The following is a 25808-nucleotide window of genomic DNA, read 5'->3' as shown; positions in this document are numbered from 1 at the left end:
TATTTTTGATATGCCCAAATGTGCACCCTGTGGAATGCTTTTGACACCTTGTAGATTCCATGCCCGACGAATTCAGGCTGTTCTGAGGGAAAAATGGGTGTAACTCAATATTAGGAAGGTGTTCTTTAATGTTTAGTACACTCAGTGTGTTTGTTACACATCAAAAACAACCTTCAAACCTTGCACTGATCTTATAAAAAAAGATAAACGAAATACAAGAGAACAAAAGAGGAAGAGAAAGCCTGAAGTGTGAAGCATAATTCAAGTGTTATTCGTCACATACAAATTATAATTTACACTTAATTATAATTTACACTTAACCAATATGACATTATCTTATTTAGAAAAGACTCCTTTTCTGTTTCATATCAATGAGGAACAAGATATTATCTTTGATAATGTATCATAACTCTTTATGCATTATTCTTCACCATAACCATTGGCAAATGCATGCAATCAATCTTTAATATTTAATATGAGCCTATTGTTGAATACACATTTTATACAGTACCAGTCAAAAGTTTGGACACACCTACTCATTCAAATGTTTTTCTTTATTTATACTATTTTCTACATTGTAGAATAATAGTGAAGACATCAAAACTATGAAATAACACATATGGAATCATGTATTAACCACAAAAGTGTCTGAAAAAAAATCTGAATATATTTTATATTTGAGATTCTTCAAAGTAGCCACCCTTTGCCTTGATTACAGCTTTGCACACTCTAGGCATTCTCTCAACCAGCTTCATGAGGTAGTCACCTGAAATGCATTTCAATTAACAGGTGTGCCTTATTAAAAGTTAATTTGAGGAATTTCTTTCCTTCTTAATGTGTTTGAGCCAATAAGTTGTGTTGTGACAAGGTAAGGGTGGTATACAGAAGATAGGCTTATTTGGCAAAAGACCAAGTCTATATTATGTGAAGAACAGCTCAAATAAGCAAAGAGAAACAACAGTCTATCATTACTTTAAGACATGAAGGTCAGTTAATACGGAACATTTCAAGAACCTTGAAAGTTTCTTCAAGTGCAGTCACAAAAACCATCAAGCGCTATGATGAAACTGGCTCTCATGAGGACTGCCACAGGAAAGGAAGACCCAGAGTTACCTCTGCTGCAGAGGATAAGTTCATTAACGTTAACAGCCTCAGACATTTCAGCCCAAATAAATGCTTCACAGAGTTCAAGTAACAGACACATCTCAACAGACTGTAAGAATCAGGCCTTCATGGTCATATTGCTGCAAAGAAACCACTACTAAAAGACACCAATAATAATAGGAGACTTGCTTGGGCCAAGAAACACGAGCAATGGACATTACACCGGTGGAAATCTGTCCTTTGGTTTTATGAGGCCAAATCAGATGCTGCATCAGGTAACCAGGCCTCCACAATCACCCGAGCTCAACCCAATTGAGATGGTTTGGGATGAGTTGGACCGCAGAGTGAAGGAAAAGCAGACAACAACTGCTCAGCATATGTGGGAACTGGTTGAGAGAATGCCAAGAGTGTGAAAAGCTGTCATCAAGGCAAAGGGTGGCTACTTTGAAGAATCGAAAATATGAAATACATTTTGATTTGTTTAACACTTTTTTGGTTACTACATGATTCCATATGTGTTATTTCATAGTTTTGATGTCTTCACTATTATTCTACAATGTAGAAAATGTTAAAAATTAAGATTTTTTTTGAATGAGTAGGTGTGTCCAAACTTCTGACTGGTACTGTATATGCATATATTAAATATATATATATATATATGTGTGTGTGTAAAAACACTTAAAGTGTTCCGGTATAATGCTTTATAACTTTAGGTTGCAAACGTGATTTAAATATTCCTAAACATTATTACGTTAATACATTAGAATAAAATGCAGAATGTTTTTGTAAATGTCCCTTCCATGTGATATAATTTATGTGATCATGAAAACAAATAAAGAAACATGACCTCATGTTGACCTGTGATAGCGTGGTCGGTTCCATCGCAACAACTTCAGTCACTCAATTCAGTAATTTCAATCAATTCAGTCACTGAAACCCCAAACCGAGGACATTTAACCAGAGTTTTCTATTGGCTATTTACATTCATCTCACTTTCAGTGTGTGGCTAGGACTGGCTGGGTATTTCAGTTTGCGCCATGCCTTCTTTCTCGTAGATGTAACAGCCCACGTTGCCGATGTTCACTCCTTTTGGTCCATACAGGATGCCGTAACAAGGGACGTGGCAGTAAGGTATCCCTTCATGCTGCAGCAAGGGAAACATCAGCAATGTCATATTATAGTTTTGAATCTGATTGAGATATTATTATTCAACATCCATTCTTTATCATGAGGCTGTCTCATGACCCTAGACTACAGATGTCAGAATAAGACATACATGAAGGGCATTTAGCTCTTCTTAATTGCCCCTCCCTGAGGGGATGAATACACTTCTATTGGTTTGATTCAGTCTGATTTAATTTACCAACATCAATGCATCTTCAGATTGTGTTATAAATCGATGTTTGCATCCTGAAGATGCAAGAGACTTTAATAATAAAATTAATAAAATCACCTTACTTGCACATTTGATCACAAAAATACTGATGCAAGTCTTAAAAGCACCCATGGCTTCTGTCATCTACAGCAGTGGTTTCCAAACCTTTTCACCAAGCCCCCCTTCTCACAGCTCTGCAGTGGTCACTAGCTGGGACAGCCACAAAGTCACAAAATCTGATTTTAATCCTAATCCTTACTTTAAAGGGATACCACGGGATTTTGGCACGGAGGCCCTTTATCTACCTTCCGGGAGTCAGATGAACATGTGAATACCATTTTTATGTCTCAGCGTGCAATTTAAAGGAAGTTGCTAACTAGCGCTAGGGCAATTGCTAACTAGCATTAGCGAAATGACTGGAAGTCTATGGGTATCTGCTAGCATGCTAGTAGATACCCATAGACTTCCAGTCATTTCAAGGCTAGCATGCTAGTAGATACCCATAGACTTCAAGTCATTGCGCTAACGCTAGTTAGCATTGGCACACAAAATTACCTCTTACTTCCTTCATACTGGACATAGAGACATTAAAATGGTATCCACAAGTTCCTCTGACTCTGGGGAAGTAGATAAAGGGTCTCCTTGTCAAAATCTAGTATTCCTTTAATCTAGTATTCCTAAACTTAACCACACTGCTAACCCTAATGCCTAACCCCAACCTTAAATTAAGACCAAAAAGAAAAAGAAAATCATGAATTTTTGGGATATAGCCAATTTTGACTTTACAGATAGACCATCTAGCAGAAATTAGTCAGTTCTGCCACCAGGCCAAGATTCATGACAAGAAACGTCAACCTACCTTTTAAAGCTAATTTCTTGCAATTGTACACATTTTGCTGACCCCTCAGGTGAACCCCACAGTTTGGGAACCACTACAGTAATAATGTGGATATAATACCTCAGCATGTCCACCAGAGGTCAGTGTCTTCTTACACCTCTCACAGCGCAGGCACGGTCTGTGCCAGTTCCTACCCAGGGACATCACCTTCTCTGCTGCACACACAGACAAACACGTAACTACTACCACCTCATTCAGCTGGCATGTCAGGATCATTAATAAACAGTGCACATGGTTCTGTGTGGCTCAGTTGGTAAAAATGTGGTGATTGCAATGCTAAGGTCTCCCGAGTGGCGCAGCGGTCTAAGGCACTGCATCTCAGTGCTTTAGGTGTCACTACAGACACCCTGGTTCAAATCCAGGCTGTATCACAACCGACCATCATTGAGAGTCCCATAGGGCGGTGCACAATTGGCCCAGCGTCATCCGGGTTTGGCCAGTGTAGGCCGTCATTGTAAATAAGAATTTGTTCTTAACTGACTTGCCTAGTTAAATAAAGGTTAAACAAGGTCGTGGGTTCAATTCCCACCAAAAATATATGCACTCACTGTACTGTATGTTGCTTTGAAAATATAAACATCTGCTAAACTATCAGTACAAGTCCATTGTAGTTGATAACATAGAAAATAAACATAAGAAAGCAAATGTTGAAAATAACAGTCTGACCAAAACATACCGAAATAGACCACTTTCTCACAGCCAGGACAGAGTGAGGTCTCTCCAGCAAATGTCCTGGTTGGAGGGGGAAGAACTGGGAAAAACAACAGTGACTGGAGGTTATTCATAAGTTCACCCCACATAAATTCATAAATTAACCTCACAGAAACGTGCAGATTGTATTCCTCCAACCAGACAGCAAATATAAGAACAGACACAAACTCAGCATACCAGAGACAAAGTCCAGCTGCTACTGTAAAATAAATGTAATCTCCTACTTTACAGAATATTTCAATGTACACAATTTATCTATTCTAAATTAACCACGCAGTTTGCAGATTGAATACTAACGCATTGTGATACATACTGTAGCAAAAAGTTTTTTTATCAAAAGGCAAAGCTTCAACAGATTATAAATCATTATAATCGTAACAACGAGCAATCAGCAACTCTCCCACCCCTTCCGTCAAAATAATTTGAATCTTCAAAGGAAATGCTAAGCACAAGTTGTGGAGAAGATCTTTTAAAAAGATCTGTTGGTCAATCTTGAATCTTGTAATCAGAGATGGTTCTTTAAAGACATAGTCAGAGATAGACATCTCTTGTGCTGCAAATCACTTCAAAACCATTGGTCCTGATTTAGAGGGTCTATATCTTAGAAATGTATCTTAGATACAAGCCAGCCTTTTATATAACTCAAAGTAATGTGTCAATTTTACTTGGAACATTACGTCCCTTGTCACATGTGAAGTGTCACGAACACAATTTGCTCGTCTGTCGGAAAAGCCTCAAGGCAAAATATTTCAGGAAGTGAGCCAATCAAAGCTGGTCAATGAAAATTCCTCATTCCTCCCCAGTGACAAACAGATAGAGGGTCATTACAAGTGTGTGTGTGTGTGTGTGTGCACGTGTGTGTGTGTATGTTTGTGTGTGAAACAAGACAGTCGTTACAACCATTTGGTGGTGAGTAACCCTCTCTCTACTCCCTTTATGTTGCTATATTTAACCCTTAATGGTCGTACTTGGAGCACTTGGCAAGGCCAGTTTATTTGAGCAGCCCTGATAAAAAGGACTGGTTCAAATCAAATCAAACTTTATTTGTTACATGTGCCAAATACAACATGTGTAGACCTTACCGTGAAATGCTTACTTACAAGCCCTTATTAACCAACAGTGTGTGTGTGCGCAAGGTTGCGAGAGCTAAGGAGGGTATTTGTTTTTCATCAAGACAATATGCTACTCTAAGCTCCCTTAATTAATAATACTACTACTCCCCCTCCGTCGCTTTAGCCTGGTCCCATATCGGTTTGTGCTGTCTTGCTCAGCTCCAGTGGACATTGTTTAGCATGACAAACAGATCTGGGATCTACTGTCCCTTGCCTTTGGGCTGGTTCCAGGTGACCTGCATGGTGGTCCATGGTGTGGTGGGGGATCCCTCGGGGGGGCAGTCGAAGGTGGGTTGAGGAGTGTCGTAGATGTAGGAGCCTGCCCCTCCGATGTTCACACCTGGAGGAGAGGAGAGGAGAGGAGAGGAGAGGAGAGGAGAGGAGAGGAGAGGAGAGGAGAGGAGAGGAGAGGAGAGGAGAGGAGAGGAGAGGAGAGGAATTTGGTTGTCAGTGTGATTTATTTAAAAAAGGAAACGTTTTAAGCCCCAGTAGAGGTCCTACTGCATAACTCCCATCTTGGATGATAGACTGAAAACAGAGGAGGAAGAGGCCAAGGGGAAATGCCTGCTGTTTTTCAGTTGGGTTTGAGGTTCCTTTATCCAAACATCCAGAACCAAACCCCGCCCCCATCCAACCCAAACCACCAGAGACACACACATTCCAGACAAATTCCTTGTTTCTGTATGTATGTATGGACTGGGTCAACTCAACTGTAATGTGGGATGATCTCATTCTTTATGGATAATCTATGAAGCTACTCAAAATCATTTTCTTTGATATGAGCGGAAGTTTGTCAGATGTGTAACCCTCTTTACATTTAACTTCCCCAGTCTAATGAACCTCCCCGATTGGCCCCTAACTGCTGGAACCCAGGTCCCATCTAGGAAATGAGATTAGACTTTCTCTTCCAGGTGTTATGGCACCCCCACAACAACAATCATGTGATATGCAGGCATGGTCATATTAGGTTGCTGGTTGCCTCTGTAGTCCGTTTTTCTGACTACAGAGGTATCAAACACACTCAATAAACTGTGGTAGCTTTCAACAGTGTGTAGATATCTATATTTCTTTCAGTTCTTCAATAAGCCCTTGTGTTCATACACTACTACACAATTAAAGCATTACATTGGGGAGTAATCCAATTAAAATCTTAGTAGTGAAATCCTGTCTGTGTCCTGTCCAAATGGCACCCTATTCCATTTATAGTGCACCACATTTAACCAGGGCCCATAGGGCTTTGGGCAAAAGTAGTGCACTATATAGGGAATAGGGTGCCAATTGGGATCTCATATTTACCCAAAATAATACCTATATTTCTGAGTACACCCCCGCTGTAGTCAGACAAAAATGTTATGAGCTTATAAAAATCTCCTTTTGTGGTTCTTTTGACTTTTATAAAAGCGAAGTACCTCAGATTACATCAGAGTTCATTCACGCCTTCATAAATCCAAAGTTGTATGTATTTCTTCCATAATAATTAATCAACTTTTTTAATGGCACATACAAATCCTAGGATTTTGGTGTGGTCCAAATTTTTGTCAAAGATTTAAGCAAATTGAAATTGAAGGAACTTTACGAAATGAGGCCCACCTGGTTAGGAGTAATAATTGAATAGGCTCTGGCCAGGCTGCATTACACCAGGGCAAGAGGTCATTATAGATATATAAATATCTGTCCGGGCCCCACACAGCACACTGAGGAGGTCATGCACTTTGATGCATTGGAAATGCCTTGAATAACCATATCGTGTCTGTGTGATAAAATGGTCTAATGTTTTTAACATTGTTTTCTTAATCATTCAACTACTTTTATGGCTGTTTGTGTGAGTGGGGAAAGGAGTGCATTTGTGATACTGTATGAAGTGTGGTGGTGTTTAAGTGCGTGCGCACGCGCGCGCGTGTGCGTGTGCGTGTGTCTGTGTAACGGGTATAGGGTTATTTATTTTTATTCAGCAGCACTGTATATCCAAGACAATTTCCCCCTCGGGACAACAAAGTTTATCCTATCCTATATGTATGCTATAGCCATTCTTCCTCGTCATATATTTGTGATGAGGCTTTTTAACAGTAATCTCTTACCTTTGGGTCCAAAGAGAGTTCCGTAGCATGGTTTGTGACAGTAGGGCAGTCCATCATGCTGAAAGACAGAGAATGTCTAAAATTAATAAATAATCTATTATCATAAGAAATAGCTGAATATGGTTCATTAATAAAAACAAATATACAATTTAAGTTCAACTTCAGCTGTTACTATTTACTGAAACAGTTCTACTTATTACAGAAATAAACTGTTTACTGAAGTTGAAACTACTGAAACGGTTCACAATTCACTGAAACGGAACTTTACAGCCAGTCAGCGTCACTGTAAAGCATTGGGTTTAAACCAATCAGACAGAGGTTATATTTCAGGAATGTGATCGCTGACCGGTCACTGGAATTGTCACAAATCGCATCCTATTCTGTTTATAGTGCACTGCATTTGACCTGGGCCCATAGGGCAGCAATTGTCTTTCAAATATATACAAATGCCTTCTCCTCCTGACCCCTTCAAGTTAATCATGGAGGAGCTCTCTCTGTCAGTCCTAAAATGGACTGGACTAAGCAGAGCAGAGATCCTTCCAACTCAAATTCCTGTCAAACACCTCCCCAATTCAGACTTTCATTTGAACAAACTGCTTCCATATGCTCTAGCTAGCTCCCTCACATTTCGGGGCATGAACTGGGAATAAAGCAATATTTAGACAACTAACACCCTTCTGAGAGGAGGATAGGAGAGATTTAGGATGCTGTGACCTCACCAGGCTCTTCAAGCTCTTCAGTCTAAATGACTGCTTATGAAACCAACCATAGAGGGACCCCCATGGGGTCAAAAGTAGTGCACTATTTAGTGAATAGGGTGCCTTTTATGACTCAACCTTAGAAACACGCAATGAATGTGACACACCTCTTTTCGGACCAACACTGGGTTATTGTGTGTGACACAGCTCAAACAGTACCTATATGAATAAATGCACACACACTGTCGGACACAGCTCACTCTGAACACACAGGAATGATCTGTGTGTGTGTTTATGTGCGTGCGTGCGAGATATGTGTGTGTGAGATATGTGTGTCCTCAAGCAGAATAATATTTAATTACTTGACAAACTCCCTTACGCCACAAGAACAACAAAGTAAGACAAACCAAAGCTCCAAAGAAGATTCTCCAAAAACACTGAAGTCACTCTCTAATGAAATACCCTTTTGCTGCGTCAATAGCTTCAGATCATCCCAGTATAACATAAGGTTATTACATTGTCAGAAACAATGGTAACACCTGTAATATTTGTGTTGTGGAGAAATGACCAGGCAGGAGACGGAGTACAGTTAGTTTTTGTTTAGTCAAAACCTCCCCTGCTCTACAGTTTTCCCGGGCACACTCGTGCGCATGTGCATTTCCTATTAGGTGTAGTAACGTACACTGTCGTAATACATCACTGCTTAGTAACAGCATAGTAACTAATATAAACAGATGTAGATCCCAGATACTACACTCCTCCCCCATAGTGTTTAACTCCCAGAGAACAAGGTAAATATGTTAGGGAACTACTAATGCAATATCTGAACAATGCATTCTTAACATTTTTCAACTACTGGGTTGAAGCAGACTTTTCAGAGCCCAGCACAAATCCAGGGGATTATTCTGCCCCGAAGATGGAGTTTGTGTCCTAATAACTAACCCAGGTAATGTCCTTTTTCTTTCCTTTTATCTAGGACATATTAAAGTGTTTGTTTGTTTTACTGTCTGTTACCTCAAACAGCTCAACTCACAGGTCAAGCTTTTGAGGTGCCTTTCGCTGTCGAATAGGATATCTCCGCTCCTCCTGGGCTTCCGGTGGTGGGCCAGGTTCGGGTGGAAGGTCAGGCTCTGTCTCTCCCGTACGTCCACAGTCAGGAGAATAGTCCTGGGGGTCGTTATTTTTCTCTCGGCGTGTCTCTGCTGGGGCGTTGGACCGTAGCAGATGATCCACATGAACGTTGACCTGGCGATGACCAATTTGGACTTGGTAAGTCAAAGGTCCTTTGCGTTGCAAGATCACACCTGAGTTCCACAGGCTCTTGGGGTGTCTGAAATCACGTACCATCACCCTCTCTCCCTCTTTGAATTCTCTGACAGTCTTTGAGTGTCTGTCATGAGCTTTCTTCTGCTGTAGCTGGTGCTTTGCCACAGTGCTTGACAAGTCTGGTTTCAACAATGTCAGGCGGGTCCGTGCTTCACAAGGTGAGCAGTGGCCTATATGCTGTTGAATGTCCTGATCCAGTCCAGGCCACCACAGATAACTGCGAGCGAGTGCTTTCATTCGAGTGATCCCTGGATGTCCCTCATGCAGGTCAGATAGCAGTCTCCTCTGGAATTTTTGAGGTACCACCACCCTTGATCCCCACAGAACACATCCTTGATCAGTGGACAACTGGTCTTTCTTGTCGATGAATGGACGAAGGTTATCGTCATTTACGAAGTTTGGCCAACCTCCTAATGTTAAGTCCAAGACTTTGGAAAGCACTGGATCTTTCCTTGTTTCCTCTGCTATGTCTGAAGCAGATATGGGCAGTTCGTCAATGAGAGAGATCTGGAAGACTGCTCTATCATCTTCACTGTCGGAGTCACTATTGCATGGTAGTCTTGATAGTGCATCTGCATTTGCGTGATCACTGGATCGTCTGTACTCAATCTCGTAGTCGTAGGCTAACAATATCAGAGCCCAACGTTGCATTCGAAGTGCAGCAAGGGTTGGTATAGCTGATTTTGGTCCAAGGATGGCCAACAGAGGCTTGTGATCTGTCAGCAGTTGGAACTTCCTTCCGTACAGGTATTTGTGAAACTTCTTCACTCCGAATATTATGCTCAGGGCTTCCTTCTCAATTTGAGCATAATTTTTCTCACTTGGTGACAGAGTCCGTGATGCAAATGCAATAGGGTGTTCTTCACCTGACGATAGAACATGTGAGATGACGGCTCCTACTCCGTATGGAGATGCATCACACGCGAGTCTCAGCTTCATCTCTGTGTTGTAGTGGGCAAGCCACTTGCTCTTTAGCAGACGCTGTTTGCAAGTCTTGAATGCTTCTTCGCATTGTGGGGACCAATTCCACTTTGTATCGGCCTGCAGCAGTTGGTGAAGCGGATGCAACAATGTGGACAAGTTTGCCACAAACTTTCCGTAATAGTTCAGGAGCCCCAAAAATGACCTCAGCTCTGAGATATTTGTGGGTGCTGGTGCGTTTACAATTGCTTCCACCTTGCTGTTGGTTGGGTGCAGGCCTTGTGCATCAATCTTGTATCCGAGATACTCCACTGAGTCCTGGAGGAACTCACACTTGCTGCGTTTCATTCTCACTCCGTATTTCTCCAGTCTTGACATCACTTTGTCCAGCACTACAAGGTGCTCTCCAATGGTTGGTGCTGACACGAGTATGTCGTCCATGAAGCACACAACGTTGTCTATACCGTCCAAGATCTGATCCATTGTGTGTTGGAATATCGCTGGAGCTGTCGAGATTCCATAGGCCAAGCGATTGAATCTGAATAGCCCCTTGTGTGTATTGATGGTCAGATACTGTTCTGACTCCGGATCCAGCTTCAGTTGCTGATAAGCGAATGCCAGGTCCAGCTTACTGAAAACCTTCCCACCAGCTAGAGTGGCAAACAGATCTTCAGCGTTTGGTAGTGGATATTCCTCTGGTAGTATGCAGCGATTTACTGTGACCTTGTAGTCACCGCACATTCTGACGGTCTTGTCTTTCTTTGGGACTACAACAATCGGAGCGGCCCAGTCGCTCCTCGCTACTTTCGTGATTATGTTATTCTTCTGTAGGCGGTCCAGTTCCTTCTCTACTGCTTCCTTAAGAGCATAGGGAACTGGACGTGGTTTGTGAAAGATAGGCTTGGTTCCTTCTTGCACTCTGACTTTTGCTGTGAAGTCTTGTATTTCGCCGTAGCCATCTTTGAAAAGTTCTTTGTGCTTCTCCAGCATGTTAGTGAGTGTAGCTTGACTCACTGGTTTGTCCTTTCTCAGACTGAAGATTTCTCCCCAGTTCAACTTGATCTTTTGTAGCCAGTTTCTGCCTAGCAAGGCTGATTTTTCTCCTTTAACAATGACAAGCGGTAGCGTCCACTCCTTCCCCTCATACCGGACTGGTACCTGGATCTGCCCTAACACAGGAATAGTGTCACCAGTGTATGAAGAAAGGCGGATGGACGCTGGCTGAAGAGGGCACTCTTTCAGTTTTTCTTTGTAGAGTCTCTCTGGAACCAGAGATACAGACGCTCCGGTGTCCAGCTGCATTTTTACCGGTTTTCCCGCTAACTCCATTTTGAGATAGATTCCATCTTTTTGTTGTTGAGCTGTGTACACTGTGGACAGTACTTTGTGCGCTCTTGCTGTGCGTTTTGAGGCTTTACACACTTTCTGTAAATGTCCAACCTTTCCACAATTGTGGCACTTTACATTTTGGAATCGACATTCACTGTGCTGATGATTATCTCCCCCACATCTGTAGCAACTTGGCTTAGACCTTTGAGATGTCGGCTGCTTTGTTCTTGTGTAACCTTGAGGACGGGACTGAGAAAAGTGTGACTATTGTGAGCCTTTTTCACCACGTGCATCACTGACCTTGTGAACACCTTTCTGACGTTCTGCATATCCCGATAGCTCAATAGTATCCCTGTGGGCAAGCTCGAGTCCAAGTGCGATATCACAGGCTTTCCGAAAGGTCAGGTCCTTCTCTGACAGAAGCCTTCTGTGATATGCTTCACCTGTGAGACCACATACAAACTTGTCTCGAAGAGCATCATCAAGAAATTGTGCAAACTCACATGTACTTGCCAGCCTTTTCAAAGCAATGATGTAGTCTGCCACGGTTTCCCCTTGACTCTGGTGACGTTGGTAAAATCTGAAACGTTCTGCAATGAGAATTGGCTTAGGCTTGAAATGCCTTGAAAGAGTTTCAGTCAGTTCTGCATAGTTCAACTCCACTGCTTTTATTGGTTCAATGAGACCTTTCAGCAATCCATACTCAGTTGGACCCAAAACACTGAGAAATACGTCTGCTTTCTTTTCATCTTTGATTTCATTTGCAGCCAGCCAACGCTCAAAACGCTCCAAATAGGAATCAAAATCCTCTTTTGTAGCCTCAAACTCCGGTACTCGACTAATGGTTGCCATTTTCACAGTTAATTGTTCAGTTTCCTTATTCCTTGTATTCTTTAATTTTCATCTAATTCTTCACTTCAGAAGTTTCTGCAATTACTTCGTTCACTGCACTCATTTGTAATAATGTACACACCGTGTTACGTTCCTTCTTCCTTTTTTTTTTTTTTCCTTCTTGACAATATTTCTCCACCGAGATCGCCTAATTTCAATGGGTTCAATGACAGTTTATTTTATTTATTTAACCACCAGAGGGCAGTGTCGCTATTCTGGACTCCAATAGTCTTGCTACTTGGCAGCTCCTGAACACTGTATCTGCTAGCAGTGCTTAGCCGTTTTTTACTGGCGAAAGAAAATAAAAAATAACTGACGAATTACATAATTATTTTGAGTTTCATTACTCACGCAACATTCTTCCCTTCAAGCAATGTCCGTTAAAGAAGTTGAATCACCTCGTCGCCACTGTAATATTTGTGTTGTGGAGAAATGACCAGGCAGGAGACGGAGTACAGTTAGTTTTCGTTTAGTCAAAACCTCCCCTGCTCTACAGTTTTCCCGGGCACACTCGTGCGCATGTGCATTTCCTATTAGGTGTAGTAACGTACACTGTCGTAATACATCACTGCTTAGTAACAGCATAGTAACTAATATAAACAGATGTAGATCCCAGATACTACAACACCGTGTAGGTACATATTAAGAAATGGCATTTAGTGTGGAATTGTTTGCGGTTCAATTGCATTGATGTGGATACAGGGCTCTAAACTGCGACCTATTTGGTCGCATACGCAACAAAATATTTTGCTGTGTGACCAAAAAAATATATACAGTATATATATATATTTGTACATGTATTTTTTCATAATAATTGTTGTAATGATAAGGCCTTGCTGTACCATTGTTTCCCGAGCTAGGTTTGTTAGTGTCCTGCTTGCACCATTAATACAACGAAAACTGACCGTAGCGTGAAATTTAGAAAGCAAAGAAAAGCTAAGTATTCCTAAATACGCACATGATTTTCATAGTGAATCACTGAATGTGTCACATATACGCACTGATAACTTCAAAGTTAAATCATCACTTCCTGCATAGCTATTTCAGGCTCTCTATATATGGACACTGAGGTCTGGAACATGGTGTCTAGGACAGCCTGTGACTCAGGTTGTCCCATGTCTGATCATTTGAAATCATGTTTTTTCTGGAGAGTGAATGTGCGTCCCAAATGGGATTCAACCTCTGATACCACAAGTATCCGTTACAGACCTGACAGTCTGTTGTGATGTCACACTTTGGCCTGTTCATTGTCACACTGTCACTGAGGGTGTGATGTCATGGAGCAGGCGTTTTTCAATGTGATGAATGTGTTAGCATTGTAGGCTACTGTCTAGGAACTAAGGACATGCCTCTCTGACAAGGTCATTATAAATGTATACTTAGTCTTTTAACATCTACTTAACTTTAAAGATGCCAACATCAGGTACCCATGTCTTTTGGTATGTCTGTATTTTCAATCATCCCAACAGCCAGAAGTACTGAGAGTTCCCGAATGAGAAACCCTTTCAGGAATGCAAATGCCATTCTCCCCTCTCTGTCCCTCCCTGATGAAAAAATGTATTTGACCCCTGAGAGAGAGAATGGGAGAATTTGTTATACTTTAAAATGACTAAAATCAAATGGAAACTGTGTATAAATGACAATGGACCTACATTCATACAGTTTCTTGACTGTGTCCAGCTCGCTAATAATCACAAAACGAAAGCTGGACAGTAAGGGAGCATAGAAAAAGATTTGACGGTGGGGACCTTTTGGCTGACCGACACCCCTGAGGTAGACAGTATATGGGCTGGTGACAGTGAACTAGCAGTGCTTGTACATTATTCCATGTATACTGTTAGGTTGTATATTTCATACTGTACAGAAGGACCTGTGTAAGAACAATTACCTCTCAAAAGTCAAGCATGTGAACCCTTCCATCCACAAGTAACCCTTAAAGGTGCACTATGCAGAAATCGAATGTTAGTTTATGTGACAAAACAAGCAAGTATCATTGTACCATCTAAACCGCTGTGATTTCTTTTTCTTCATTACCAAAAATATTGTATTTTCAGCAGTTTGAAGCTGGTGCATAAAACCGAAAGTAAAAGACGCAAAAATTAATCTTAAGAAGAGGAAGCATAGAAATAGCGCACATAGAACAGATATACCGCTTCTTAGACTTGCTTCTTAGACTTGTTCAAATGAGAATGACAGATCTATAACTCATATTTCTATGTGAGTTGGGTCAGTTCGCCCAAAAGGTTACATATTGCAATTTTAAAATCCAACTAGTCTTCAGATGAAAGGACAATGACAGCATGGAGGTTAAGACTACTAGACTCTAGAGAATACAACCACAGCATGCCATGAATTCTACTCCCTGTGAACTCCATCAGCAAGTATTTTTTATATGAAAATGCTGGGGGGAAAATTCTAGCAAAAGTCTGCTTTTCAGAAAGACATACGAGACCATCAGAACATACATTTTTTAAATGAATTGTTCCCTGGCCCACTGAACCAACTGTCTGTTCCCTGGCCCACTGAACCAACTGTCTGTTCCCTGGCCACTGAACCAACTCCCCCATAGTCTCCAAACTAATGTACACTAAAACACCGAAACAAGGCTTGATTTTGTCACTTACTGGTCTGAGATGACCTGAATGAGTAGCCTCAGCCACAGGAGGCTGCTGAGGGGAGGATGGCTCATAATAATGGAGTGAATTGAATGGTATCAAACACATGATAGCCATATGTTTGATGTGTCCGATACCATTCCATTAATTCCATTCCAGCCATTACTATGAGCCTGTCCTCCCCAAATAAGGTGCCACCAGCCACATGTGGCCTCAGTAGCCCTAGTATCAATCAACTCAAAGACTTGTTTGGGCCAGGACGATGACTTACCCCTGGGTTAGGGTATCAAACAGGATCAAACAGGCTTCCAAAACAAATTTCGCCCTTTGACATTTATCCTACTCTGTGAGACTTGGAGAACACTAGTCAGGAGACCAATCATACCTGACCAGACTATTGGGCCTCTAACTATAATTATTTTAAACCCAGTTACCTGGAGTCTGTGATAAGTGAAACATTTAATTTAGAGTGCACATTTAGATTAATGTGTTATATAGCCTTTCCAGACACTGGCTAGAATAGTTCTGATCCCCTTCTGTAATTTTTGACAGCTACAGATAGAGGCCGAGTCGGGACTCAAACCCCCCTGCCAGAGGGCATATGTGGTCCCCCACTGGCTCGACACTTCCTAGTTTTTATCCATTGTTTATTGATTGTTTTATTTATTGTCTTTTACTATTTCTAGTACAATAAACCCTCACTGGGGATCCATGCACCAAACTGAGTCTTCATTGTCCAGGCCCACCTGTGCTGCCTTCATTTTCAGATTCTTTTCAAACTCTGTTATCCTTCTTTTGATATGTATATTTCTGGGATTTGCTTATTATTGTTCTGACTGAGTCATCCTTGAACAGTTGCTGTTACTATGACTGTACAGTAAAGCTCCTTTCTTACATTTAACAGGATATGCTGTGCATGACTAGGCAGAAATGTGGGGTCCTGAGAGATCATACAAAAGGATTACACTGTTAATACTACACTAGCAATAACATAACCCTACACTTTCTAGGTACTAATGGAATTACTTTGTTTCAAACATCTGGGACATATTCACAAAGATTCTCAGAGTAGGAGTGCTGATGTAGCCTCGGTTTTGATTTTAGATCTTAATGAATGAAGATTACATGGACAGTGGGATCCTGATCCTAGATCAGCACTCCTACTCTAAGACGCTTTATGAATACTGGCCCTGACTCTTACTAAAGTCGTAATACTTGCATTCCCCAACCCTTCGTTATTTCCATCCATCATCCTCAGTGTCATATTTGTCTTGAGGAGGAAGCACCCTGATGAAACGAGAGACAAGTTCTCTTGACAGAGTTCCATTAAACATTCACTGGAATTAGAGACGTCCCCTGAGCTGACATTCCATTCCACTACTAGCCTGGCTAACTGCCATGCTCAGGGGAGGACACAGTGTGTTTGTGTGTGTGTGTGTTTGTGTGTGTCTATGTGTGTGTGTGTGTGTGTGTCCCATGTCTGTGAGATGGGGGTGCAGTCAGATATACAAGCCCTAGATTCTGAACTTGAACGATTCAGCTCAGTGAGCTAGAAAATTCCCTAAGTCTTTTGAGCAGGACAATGAAAGGTGGCATGACACTGCTTGCGTTCTAAATGGCACCATATTCCCTATGTAGTGTCCTATATACACTAAGTTATTGTAAAAACAACAGGATTTTTTTTGACAGTGTAGGGAATAGGGTACCATTTGGGACGCAGACACAGTAGAAAGGATCTGGGTCACGATGCCTGGTGAAGGATCGGAGTGGACAAAGGATGAGTGTCAGATTATTCTAAAGCCACGCTTTGGTTCACAGACCAGCTACAATCAAAGGGACCCACAAAAACATAGCCGCTCAACAGTTTCATTCTTGAAATGATTGGAATTTCTAGGCCACTGAATTTCACAGCCACTGTTATCTGACTTCTAATGTAGATGCGCCACAGCAACTTTTAATTTGAGTTTATATATGGGCCAAAAAGCAACTCACTTAACTGACAACACCCCTTAGTTGTGAAACAGTTTATGCTCAAATAGCTTTACATTGTATGGGGGTTAGTGGGCTGCCCTACTCCCTCCGTCCCCATGCAACCCCTTCCCTCTCTCCCATTCTCTTGAGTAGGATAGCACATCCCTTCGCTGTATCTCTCTCTGTCTCGTCCCCTACCTCCCTCCCTCCCTTTATTATTGGGTAAGATAGCACACCCCTCTCTCTGTCTCTCTCTCTCGCTCTCTCGTCCCGAGTGGCGCAGTGGTCTAAGGCTGTATCACAACCGGCCGTGATCGGGAGTCCCATAGGGCGGCGCACAATTGGCCCAGCATCGTCCGGGTTAGGGGAGGGTTTGGCCGGGGTAGGCCATCATTGTAAATAAGAATTTGTTCTTAACTGACTTGCCTGGTTAAATAAAGTATAAATAAATAACAAAATCTCCCTCCCTTCTCTCTCTGTGGATAGGATATTTGATTTGATTACGGTCACAGGGCTTCCCTTTACCTCAGCGTGGTTGCCAGCCGACAGGGTTTTGTTACAGCGTTTGCATTTCAGGCAGAACCGGTGCCAGTTCTTCCCCAGCGAGCTCACTTTCTCAGCTGCAGGACAGAAAGAGAGAGAAAATGACAACACAGTATAAACAATGGAGTAGGCCTTGTTGTTTCCAGTAATTAACATATTTTGAGGCGTGCCTTGTAATATGCTATATTTGTTGCACTCGTGAGTGAGAATGCTGTACCAATATTACTCTGATGTGGTTATAGTGCCCCATCAATTGAAAATGTATAGAGGACAGATTGGAGTGGCAGCAAGTCGTAAAGGTGCTATGCCTAGAATTTCCTCTGTGCATGTTAGGTGAATTGCAACAGCACTAAGCTGCATTCAAAATCAATCTCCCTCTACCCCGGATCTCATTTCCCCGTAACATGGCGGAGACCCGTGATTGACTCGAGCTTGAGCCTTTCAAAGCAATTTAGATGGTACAATGATTCCCTACACTACTAAGTGCTCGTTTTCTCACACAAACTGAAATTAAGCAAATGGTGTAGAATTTTTAAAACCAAGAAATGACAGAGCAATTTCTACAATGGCCATTTGACCCAATGTCCACCACTAGATAACACAGCTACAAAGTCAAAACAGCTTCCCATTTTTACAACAGATGCCGCTCCGGCAGGAGAAATAATTACATAAATTACAGCCTTGCAGACCTTTGGCATTCTAGTTGTCAATTTGTTGAGGTAATCTGAAGAGATTTCACCCGATGCTTCCTGAAGCACCTCCCACAAGTTGGATTGGCTTGATGGGCACTTCTTACTGTCAGAATGGTGGGTGTAGCTGGTGTATGCAGTCAGGCGCAGGAGAGCAGAGAATTGGGAGCAACGTAACTTTACTCAGAATAATGAATGGTGCAAGGTAAAACAATACACTTGCCCAAACACAAATACACGAACATCAACTTTTACGCACGGGCAAGAAACAGCACCCGTCGAAATAACCAGTCACCAACATTACCGAAAATGACATAAAACAATCCCGCACAACACCATGGGGGAAACAGAGGGTTAAATACATGAACAATAATTAGGGGAATGAAAAACAGGTGTGTAGAAACAAAGACAAAACAAATGGAAAATGAAAAGTGGATCGGCAATGGCTAGTAGACCGGCGACGCCGACCGCCGAGCGATGCCCGAACAAGGAGAGGAACCGACTTCGGCTGAAGTCGTGACACTTACGTACCATACGGTCAAGCTAATCCCACAACGGCTCAATAGGGTTGAGATCCGGTGACTGTGCTGGCCACTCCATTATAGACAGAATACCAGTTGACTGCTTCTTCCCTAAATAGTTATTCCATAGTTTGGAGCTGTGCTTTGGGTCATTGTCCTGTTGTAAAAGGAAATTGGCTCCAATTAAGAGCCGTCCACAGGGTATGGCATGGCGTTGCAAAATATAGTGATAGCCTTCCTTCTTCAAGATCCCTTTAACCTGTACAAATCTCCCACTTGACTACCACCAAAGCACCCCCAGACCACATTGCCTCCACCATGCTTGACAGATGGCATCAAGCATCTTTCATTTGTTCTGGGTCTCACGAATGTTCTTTGTGATCCGAACACCTCAAACTTAGATTTGTCTGTCCATAACATTTTTGTCCAATCTTCCACTGTCCAGTGTTCTTTTGCCCATCTTAATCTTTAATTTTTATTGGCCAGTCTGAGATATGGCTTTTTCTTTGCAACTCTGCCTAGAAGTCCAGCATCCCGGAGTCGCCTCTTCACTGTTGACGTTGAGACTGGTGATTTGCGGGTACTATTTAATTAAGCTGCCAGTTGAGGACTTATGAGGCGTCTGTTTCTCAAACTAGACACTCTAATGTACTTGTCCTCTTGCTCAGTTGTGCACCGGGGCCTCCCACTCCTCCTTCTTTTCTGGTTCGAGCCAGTTTGCTCTGTTCTGTGAAGGGAGCAGTACACAGCATTGTACGAGATCTTCAGTTTCTTGGCAGTTTCTTTAATCAACACAACAGTTTTCAGCTGTGCTAGCATAATTGCAAAAGGGTATTCTAATGATCAATTAACCTTTTAAAATTATAAACTTGGATTAGCTAACACAACGTGCCATTGGAACACAGGAGTGATGGTTGCTGATAATGGGCCTCTGTACGGCTATGTAGATATTACATAAAAAAATCTGCTGTTTTCAGCTACAATAGTCATTTACAACATTAACAATGTCTACATTGTATTTCTGATCAATTTTATGTTATTTTAATGGACCAAAAAAGGACATTTCTAAGAGACCCCAAACTTTTGAACGGTAGTGTATATTATGGAAATGTTCAGAAATTACAATGCAAACATTTTTACTAAATCTTATGTGTAGCACCTTTAAACCTTAAATGGTTGAACATTTTACCATGTCCATTCGGTGTGTTTTGCCCTGTAGTCGCTGCCAGTTTGGAAGGCTTTGTTAAGGCCTCTACCTAGCAGCCAACCTGCTTGTACTAATCCCCTATAATTACAAAAAATACTATGAAATACAAACCCCTCCCTTCATTCATTCATTCATTTATTTATTAATTCATTAATTCATATATTTATTCGAACACCTACTCATTCAGTAACCTACTCAGGGTTACTCTATATTTTTACTATTTTCTACATGAGAGACAGTTTCATCATAGCGCTTGATGGTTTTTGGTTTTTGGTTTTCAACTGCACACTTGAAGAAACTTTCAGTTTCCGTATTGACTGACCTTCATGTCTTAAAGTAATAATGGACTGTCAATTCTATTTGCTTATTTGAGCTGTTCTTGCCATAATATGGACTTGGACTTGACTTTTACCAAATTGGGCTATCTTCTGTATATCAACACAACTGATTGGCTCAAACACATTAAGAAGGAAAGAAATTCCCCAAATTAACTTTTATGACGGCACACCTGTTAATTGAAATGTATTCCAGGTGACTACCTCATGAAGCTGGTTGAGAGAATGCCAAGAGTGTGCAAAGCTGTCATCAAGGCGAAGGGTGGCTATTTGAAGAATCTCAAATATAACACTTTTTTGGTTACTACATGATTCCATATGTGTTATTTCATAGTTGTGATGTCTTCACTATTGTTCTACAATGTAGAAAATAGTAAAAATAAAGAAAAACCCTTGAATGAGTAGGTGTTCTAAAACGTTTGACATGGTAGTGTATATCTCTGTTTGGTACATTATACAAAGGGTTTCCTTTATGTTGTTTCACAGGGTAGGCTATAACCAACACAGACTTTGTACTCTACCCTCTCCCTGAAATGTTATTGGACCTTTCGACCCCTCTCCCTCTGCCTATAACGGGTTACCACACTTCAGCATAAATAAGGGTTCAACTTGCAGACAATAAATCAATAGACAAAAGTGTATTTCAGCTCAGAGACAAGTGGGGGAATAACCAAGAGCTGCAGCCTGTAGCCTCCTTCCAGTGGTTTAACTTATATAACCCGTGTAACCTTGCCTATACGTTAAAGTAAATAAACATGTAAAGTATTAACTCATCCTCGTTGAATGTCTTGGAATAATCAGTCAACATTCCAGAGACATCTGGTTAAGAATGTATGCACATGATGAAAATAGTCCCAGCGGCAGAGAAGCTGCAAAACCTTTAGCCTGGTTTTGAAAAGGTAACTTTAATTCTATTTTTCTATTGTCTTTTGATAATACATTATCTTATGATAACAAAGTCTTCACGTTTAGCCTATTCTGACAGTTCTGCAACCCAAAGTCATCAGTCGGGACAACTTGGCATTCATGCCTCGGCAGCCCCAACACTCTCCGGGTCGCCCCAATGCCAAACAGTTCACATAACATATCTCCGCTTCACAAAGGCATTTGCAAGACATACAGGGTTTGGATTCAGTTATATTCTATTATGTTCACATCTGCACAAATTATCCCTACAATAACCATTTGAATGTTTTATTTCAGTAAATTTTCATTTCGTTTTCGTTAATCATTACCATCACTCTTAAAAATATGCAATCCAAATTCTCTGATCATCTTCAATATTCAGATTATTTTTCATTGGCACGGGCTATAAATTTACAAAAATTATTCCTTACCAAAAAACACATCTTTTGTGCATCTGGGGCACCTCGATGTCATTCTTCAAAAATGCTTTGTCCAGCTGACGATCTACTCCCACTCCAAAGACCTTAAAATTATATCTGTGAGTCTGGCAGAATGATGCTGTACCTTCAACTGTGTTCAATTTCAAGTAAAGGGACTTCGGGGCCCCGCCTCCAACTGGGAGGTGTGGAGTAGGGGGAAGTTGACCCTAGATGCTGATCTTGGGCCAGTTTTGAATTTTCCCCACTGATTGTTAATGTTATGATTCCGGGAAGGAAGCTGATCCGAGATCTGTTAGGCCTTCATAGGGGAAATTTCACCCCAGAGCAATGGGAGGTGTAGCCTACCGTGCCATCCTATTGAATGAACACACCCACTCTATTAAGAACAGGACATAGGAAACCTGTGGTACCCTGACATGAACCTGGGCCGCGGCAGCACTCACCAGAGCTGTTGTGTCCAAGTATTTTGTAGGTCTACGTGAGAAACATGTTTCCACCAGGGAAAATGTAAAGGCATACCCTAACATCAACAATCAGAAACCCAGAATAAGCTACATGTGTCAGTGAAACAAAAACATTTTACTGTATCCACTTTGCCCAGTGTAAAGAGGACCTACCCTCATCAACAGCTCTCGCAAACAAACTCAAATCAAGATGATACTACTGTCAGGCCAATCTTCCTCCAAGTAGCCTACACTCCGAACTGTGTATGTGGCTCTCTGTCCCCACTCAGTGGACAAAGCTATCCCCACACCACACAGGCTGCGTGGGATTGATACGATCATAGACTTCGTAAATAAATTATAGGAGCATCAAATCGTGTTTATAAGGGTAGCTTAACGTTGGTATAGAATAATATGCCTATGGAATTTCATTGGGTATATAATTTATTAGTTGAAATTACTATTCATCTGACAGACTGTGGTTTTACGTTATCCTCTCATTAACAAATATCTAGGCATATTGATATAAAAAATATAAAAAATTATATCAAAGTGTCTGCATTTTTTTGGACACAGAATTCATTCATGCAGGTCATTGTAATGAAACAATATCACAGTCTCCAAGTCCAAGTCTACAACATAGCCAATCAAAAGTATTGGGAATAAGCGCCAAGGAACATGTGGGCAGATATTTCCTGAATCCTGAGTGGTTCGACCATTTCCCAAGGAAGCGTCACATCTATCTGTGGTAGCGGTGTTCGCTGTGCAGACAAGGGAGAAGATGCAATGTATTTGTTTGTTGTATAACGCATGTGAGTAGCACGGTTGTGTATCTCTGTTTTAACCAATAGGCCTCAGTAACCAGCTGTAGGACTATTCGTGCCTTAGTCAGACTCGCACATAGAGGCATTGATACAGTGTAAACAATGTCAAACGAGTAGACTAAACTTCTGAAATCGGTTCATTTCCAATACAACTTCATGCACTGCACATGCGAACACATAGATGTGGGCTTTTTATTCCCTGTTTCTCAAAATTCATAGGGCACTCGCACATCTGAGCCTTCCCTTTTTGCAGGTGCATGGCAACAGTTGAACAAGATGAGAAAAAATAAGAAACCCGCACTCTGCTCTTGCTACTATCACTACTCTTTAATACGCTTTATGCATCTGCCTCAAGGCCTTGGTCAGAGCTCTTTTTCTCATCTTATTCCAAATGTCTGAAATACGATCAGTCATTAACGGGGTCCAAGCTTTGCCACAATATGTAGTCTGTTTCCTCCTAACGTGGTCCTCACTCACTATTCCCCATCCCACCTCTGGCACAAAATTAGTTGGATGTTTCACTAGACTATTTAAAGGCACAGTCTGTTAGATGTCTACTAATTTCAAGTAATGCATGAAATATACAGTCGAAGTCGGAAGTTAACATACACTTTAGCCAAATACATTTAAACTCAGTGTTTCACAATTCCTGACATTTAATCTAAAAAATTCCCTGTCTTAGGTCAGTTAAGAGCACCACTTTATTTTAAGAATGTGAAATGTCAGAATAATAGTAGAGAGAATTATTTATTTCAGCTTTTATTTCTTGCATCACATTCCCAGTGGGTCAGAAGTTTACATACACCCAATTTGTATTTGGTAGCATTGCCTTTAAATTGTTTAACTTGGGTCAAAAGTTTTGGGTAGCCTTCCACAAGCTTCCCACAATAAGTTGGGTGAATTTTGTCCTATTCCTCCTGACAGAGCTGGTGTAACTGAGTCAGGTTTGTAGGCCTCCTTGCTCGCACACGCTTTTTCAGTTCTGCCCACAAATTTTCTATAGGATTGAGGTCAGGGCTTTGTGATGGCCACTCCAATGCCTTGACTTTGTTGTCCTTAAGCCATTTTGCCACAACTTTGGAAGTATGCTTGGGGTCATTGTCCATTTGGAAGACCCATTTGCGACCAAGCTTTAACTTCCTGACTGATGTCTTGAGATGTTGCTTCAATATATCCACATAATTTTCCTCCTTCATGATGCCATCTATTTTGTGAAGTGCACCAGTCCCTCCTGCAGCAAAGCACCCCACAACATGATGCTGCCACGCCCGTGCTTCACGGCTGGGATGGTGTTCTTCGGCTTGCAAGAGTTCCCCTTTTTCCTCCAAACATACCGATGTTCATTATGGCCAAACAGTTCTATTTTTGTTTCATCAAACCAGAGGACATTTCTTCAAAAGTACAATCTTTGACCCCATGTGCAGTTGCAAACCGTAGTCTGGCTTTTTTATGGCGGTTTTGGAGCAGTGGCTTCTTCCTTGCTGAGCGGCCTTTCAGGTTATGTTGATTCAGGACTAGTTTTACTGTGGATATAGATACTTTTGTACATGTTTCCTCCAGAATCTTCACAAGGTCCTTTGCTGTTGTTCTGGGATTGATTTGCACTTTTCGCACCAAAGTACGTTCATCTCATGGAGACAGAACGCGTCTCCTTCCTGAGCGGCATGACGGCTGCGTGGTCCCATGGTGTTTATACTTGCGTACTATTATTTGTATAGATGAACGTGGTACCTTCAGGCGTTTGGAAATTGCTCCCAAGTATGAACCAGACTTGTGGAGGTCTACAAGGTCTACGGATTTCATTTGATTTTCCCATGATGTCAAGCAAAGAGGCACTGAGTTTGAAGGTAGGCCTTGAAATACATCCACAGCTACACCTCCAATTGACTCAAATGATGTCAATTAGCCTATCAGAAGCTTCTAAAGCCATGACACCATTTTCTGGAATTTTCCAAGCTGTTTAAAGGCACAGTCAACTTAGCGTATGTAAACTTCTGACCCACTGGAATTGTGATACAGTGAATTATGAGTGAAATAATCTGTCTGTTAACAATTGTTAGAAAAATTACTTGTGTCATGCACAAACTAGATGTCCTAACCGACTTGCCAAAACTGTAGTTCGTTAACAAGAAATTTGTGGAGTGGTTGAAAAATTAGTTTTAATGACACCAACCTAAGTGTGTGTAAACTTCCGACTTCAACTGTATATAGGCCTACCACCTGAAAAATATGACAAAACCTAAATACAACTGACATACATATAAATGACTTAAATAGCCATAACCTTATAACCAGGTCATATAAATAGTCTACACCATTGTTTATGTTGTCATAGGAGACTGTAAAAAATGATGCATCAACTTAATTTAAGAAATAGGCTACACGTATCCTGTAACTTCAAAACATGTTGGAGAGAAAAGTAGGGAATGTAATGTTGCTCTCATGGAATCAGAATGGTCCTCTATTTGTTGTTTGTGAGGAACAGATGTGTGGGCCTATAAAATGGCTGAAACATCTAATGTCTCTCACTTACTCTTCACCAGGGTCGCTCCAGTCTTGGTACTGATGGCCAAACAGAGCTCAACCTTTGCTGTGTTGCTGAGATCTGTGCATACTGGGTTCTCTCTCTTGGCTGTCACATCTACTCCTTCTATCAACTGCACATATTCTCTAATAGTACATTAACCGACCTGTCTTAAGACAGTCTCTTTGGTAAAAAAGTCTATCAGTTGGGTCATTGTTGAAAAATGTTCACACTAAATTTGCAAACGTCTGTTTGCCACTAAGTGGGGCTGTGGCTCTGTGTTGTTTAGCCATTAAGTGGGGCTGTGGCTCTGTGTTGTTTAGCCACTAAGTGGGGCTGTGGTACTG

At 41.4% G+C, this 25808-nt stretch overlaps 1 protein-coding gene across 2 annotated transcripts; it reads right to left on the bottom strand.

Annotated features, from left to right (window-relative positions):
* Positions 1-108: 108 nt before the first annotated feature.
* On the bottom strand, positions 109-21799 carry LOC139562120 (cysteine-rich protein 3-like). Of its 2 annotated transcripts, none has more exons than XM_071379479.1 (7): positions 21662-21799; positions 17555-17649; positions 7279-7336; positions 5415-5540; positions 4054-4128; positions 3438-3532; positions 109-2248 (listed from the first exon to the last, which is right to left on the bottom strand). In XM_071379479.1, exons 1-7 carry the CDS (start codon positions 21702-21704, stop codon positions 2111-2113), a joined length of 630 nt encoding a protein of 209 aa, XP_071235580.1. In that variant the 5' UTR covers positions 21705-21799; the 3' UTR covers positions 109-2110. The 2 variants fall into 2 exon arrangements, with proteins under 2 accessions (XP_071235580.1, XP_071235581.1); XM_071379480.1 differs by having other exon boundaries at positions 3438-3529.
* Positions 21800-25808: the final 4009 nt, after the last annotated feature.

The sequence above is a fragment of the Salvelinus alpinus genome, chromosome 32, assembly GCF_045679555.1.
Source record: "Salvelinus alpinus chromosome 32, SLU_Salpinus.1, whole genome shotgun sequence".
Classification (NCBI taxonomy): domain Eukaryota; kingdom Metazoa; phylum Chordata; class Actinopteri; order Salmoniformes; family Salmonidae; genus Salvelinus; species Salvelinus alpinus.
The sequence above is the reverse complement of the archived record's forward strand: the minus strand, read 5'-3'. Positions and strand labels throughout refer to the sequence as shown.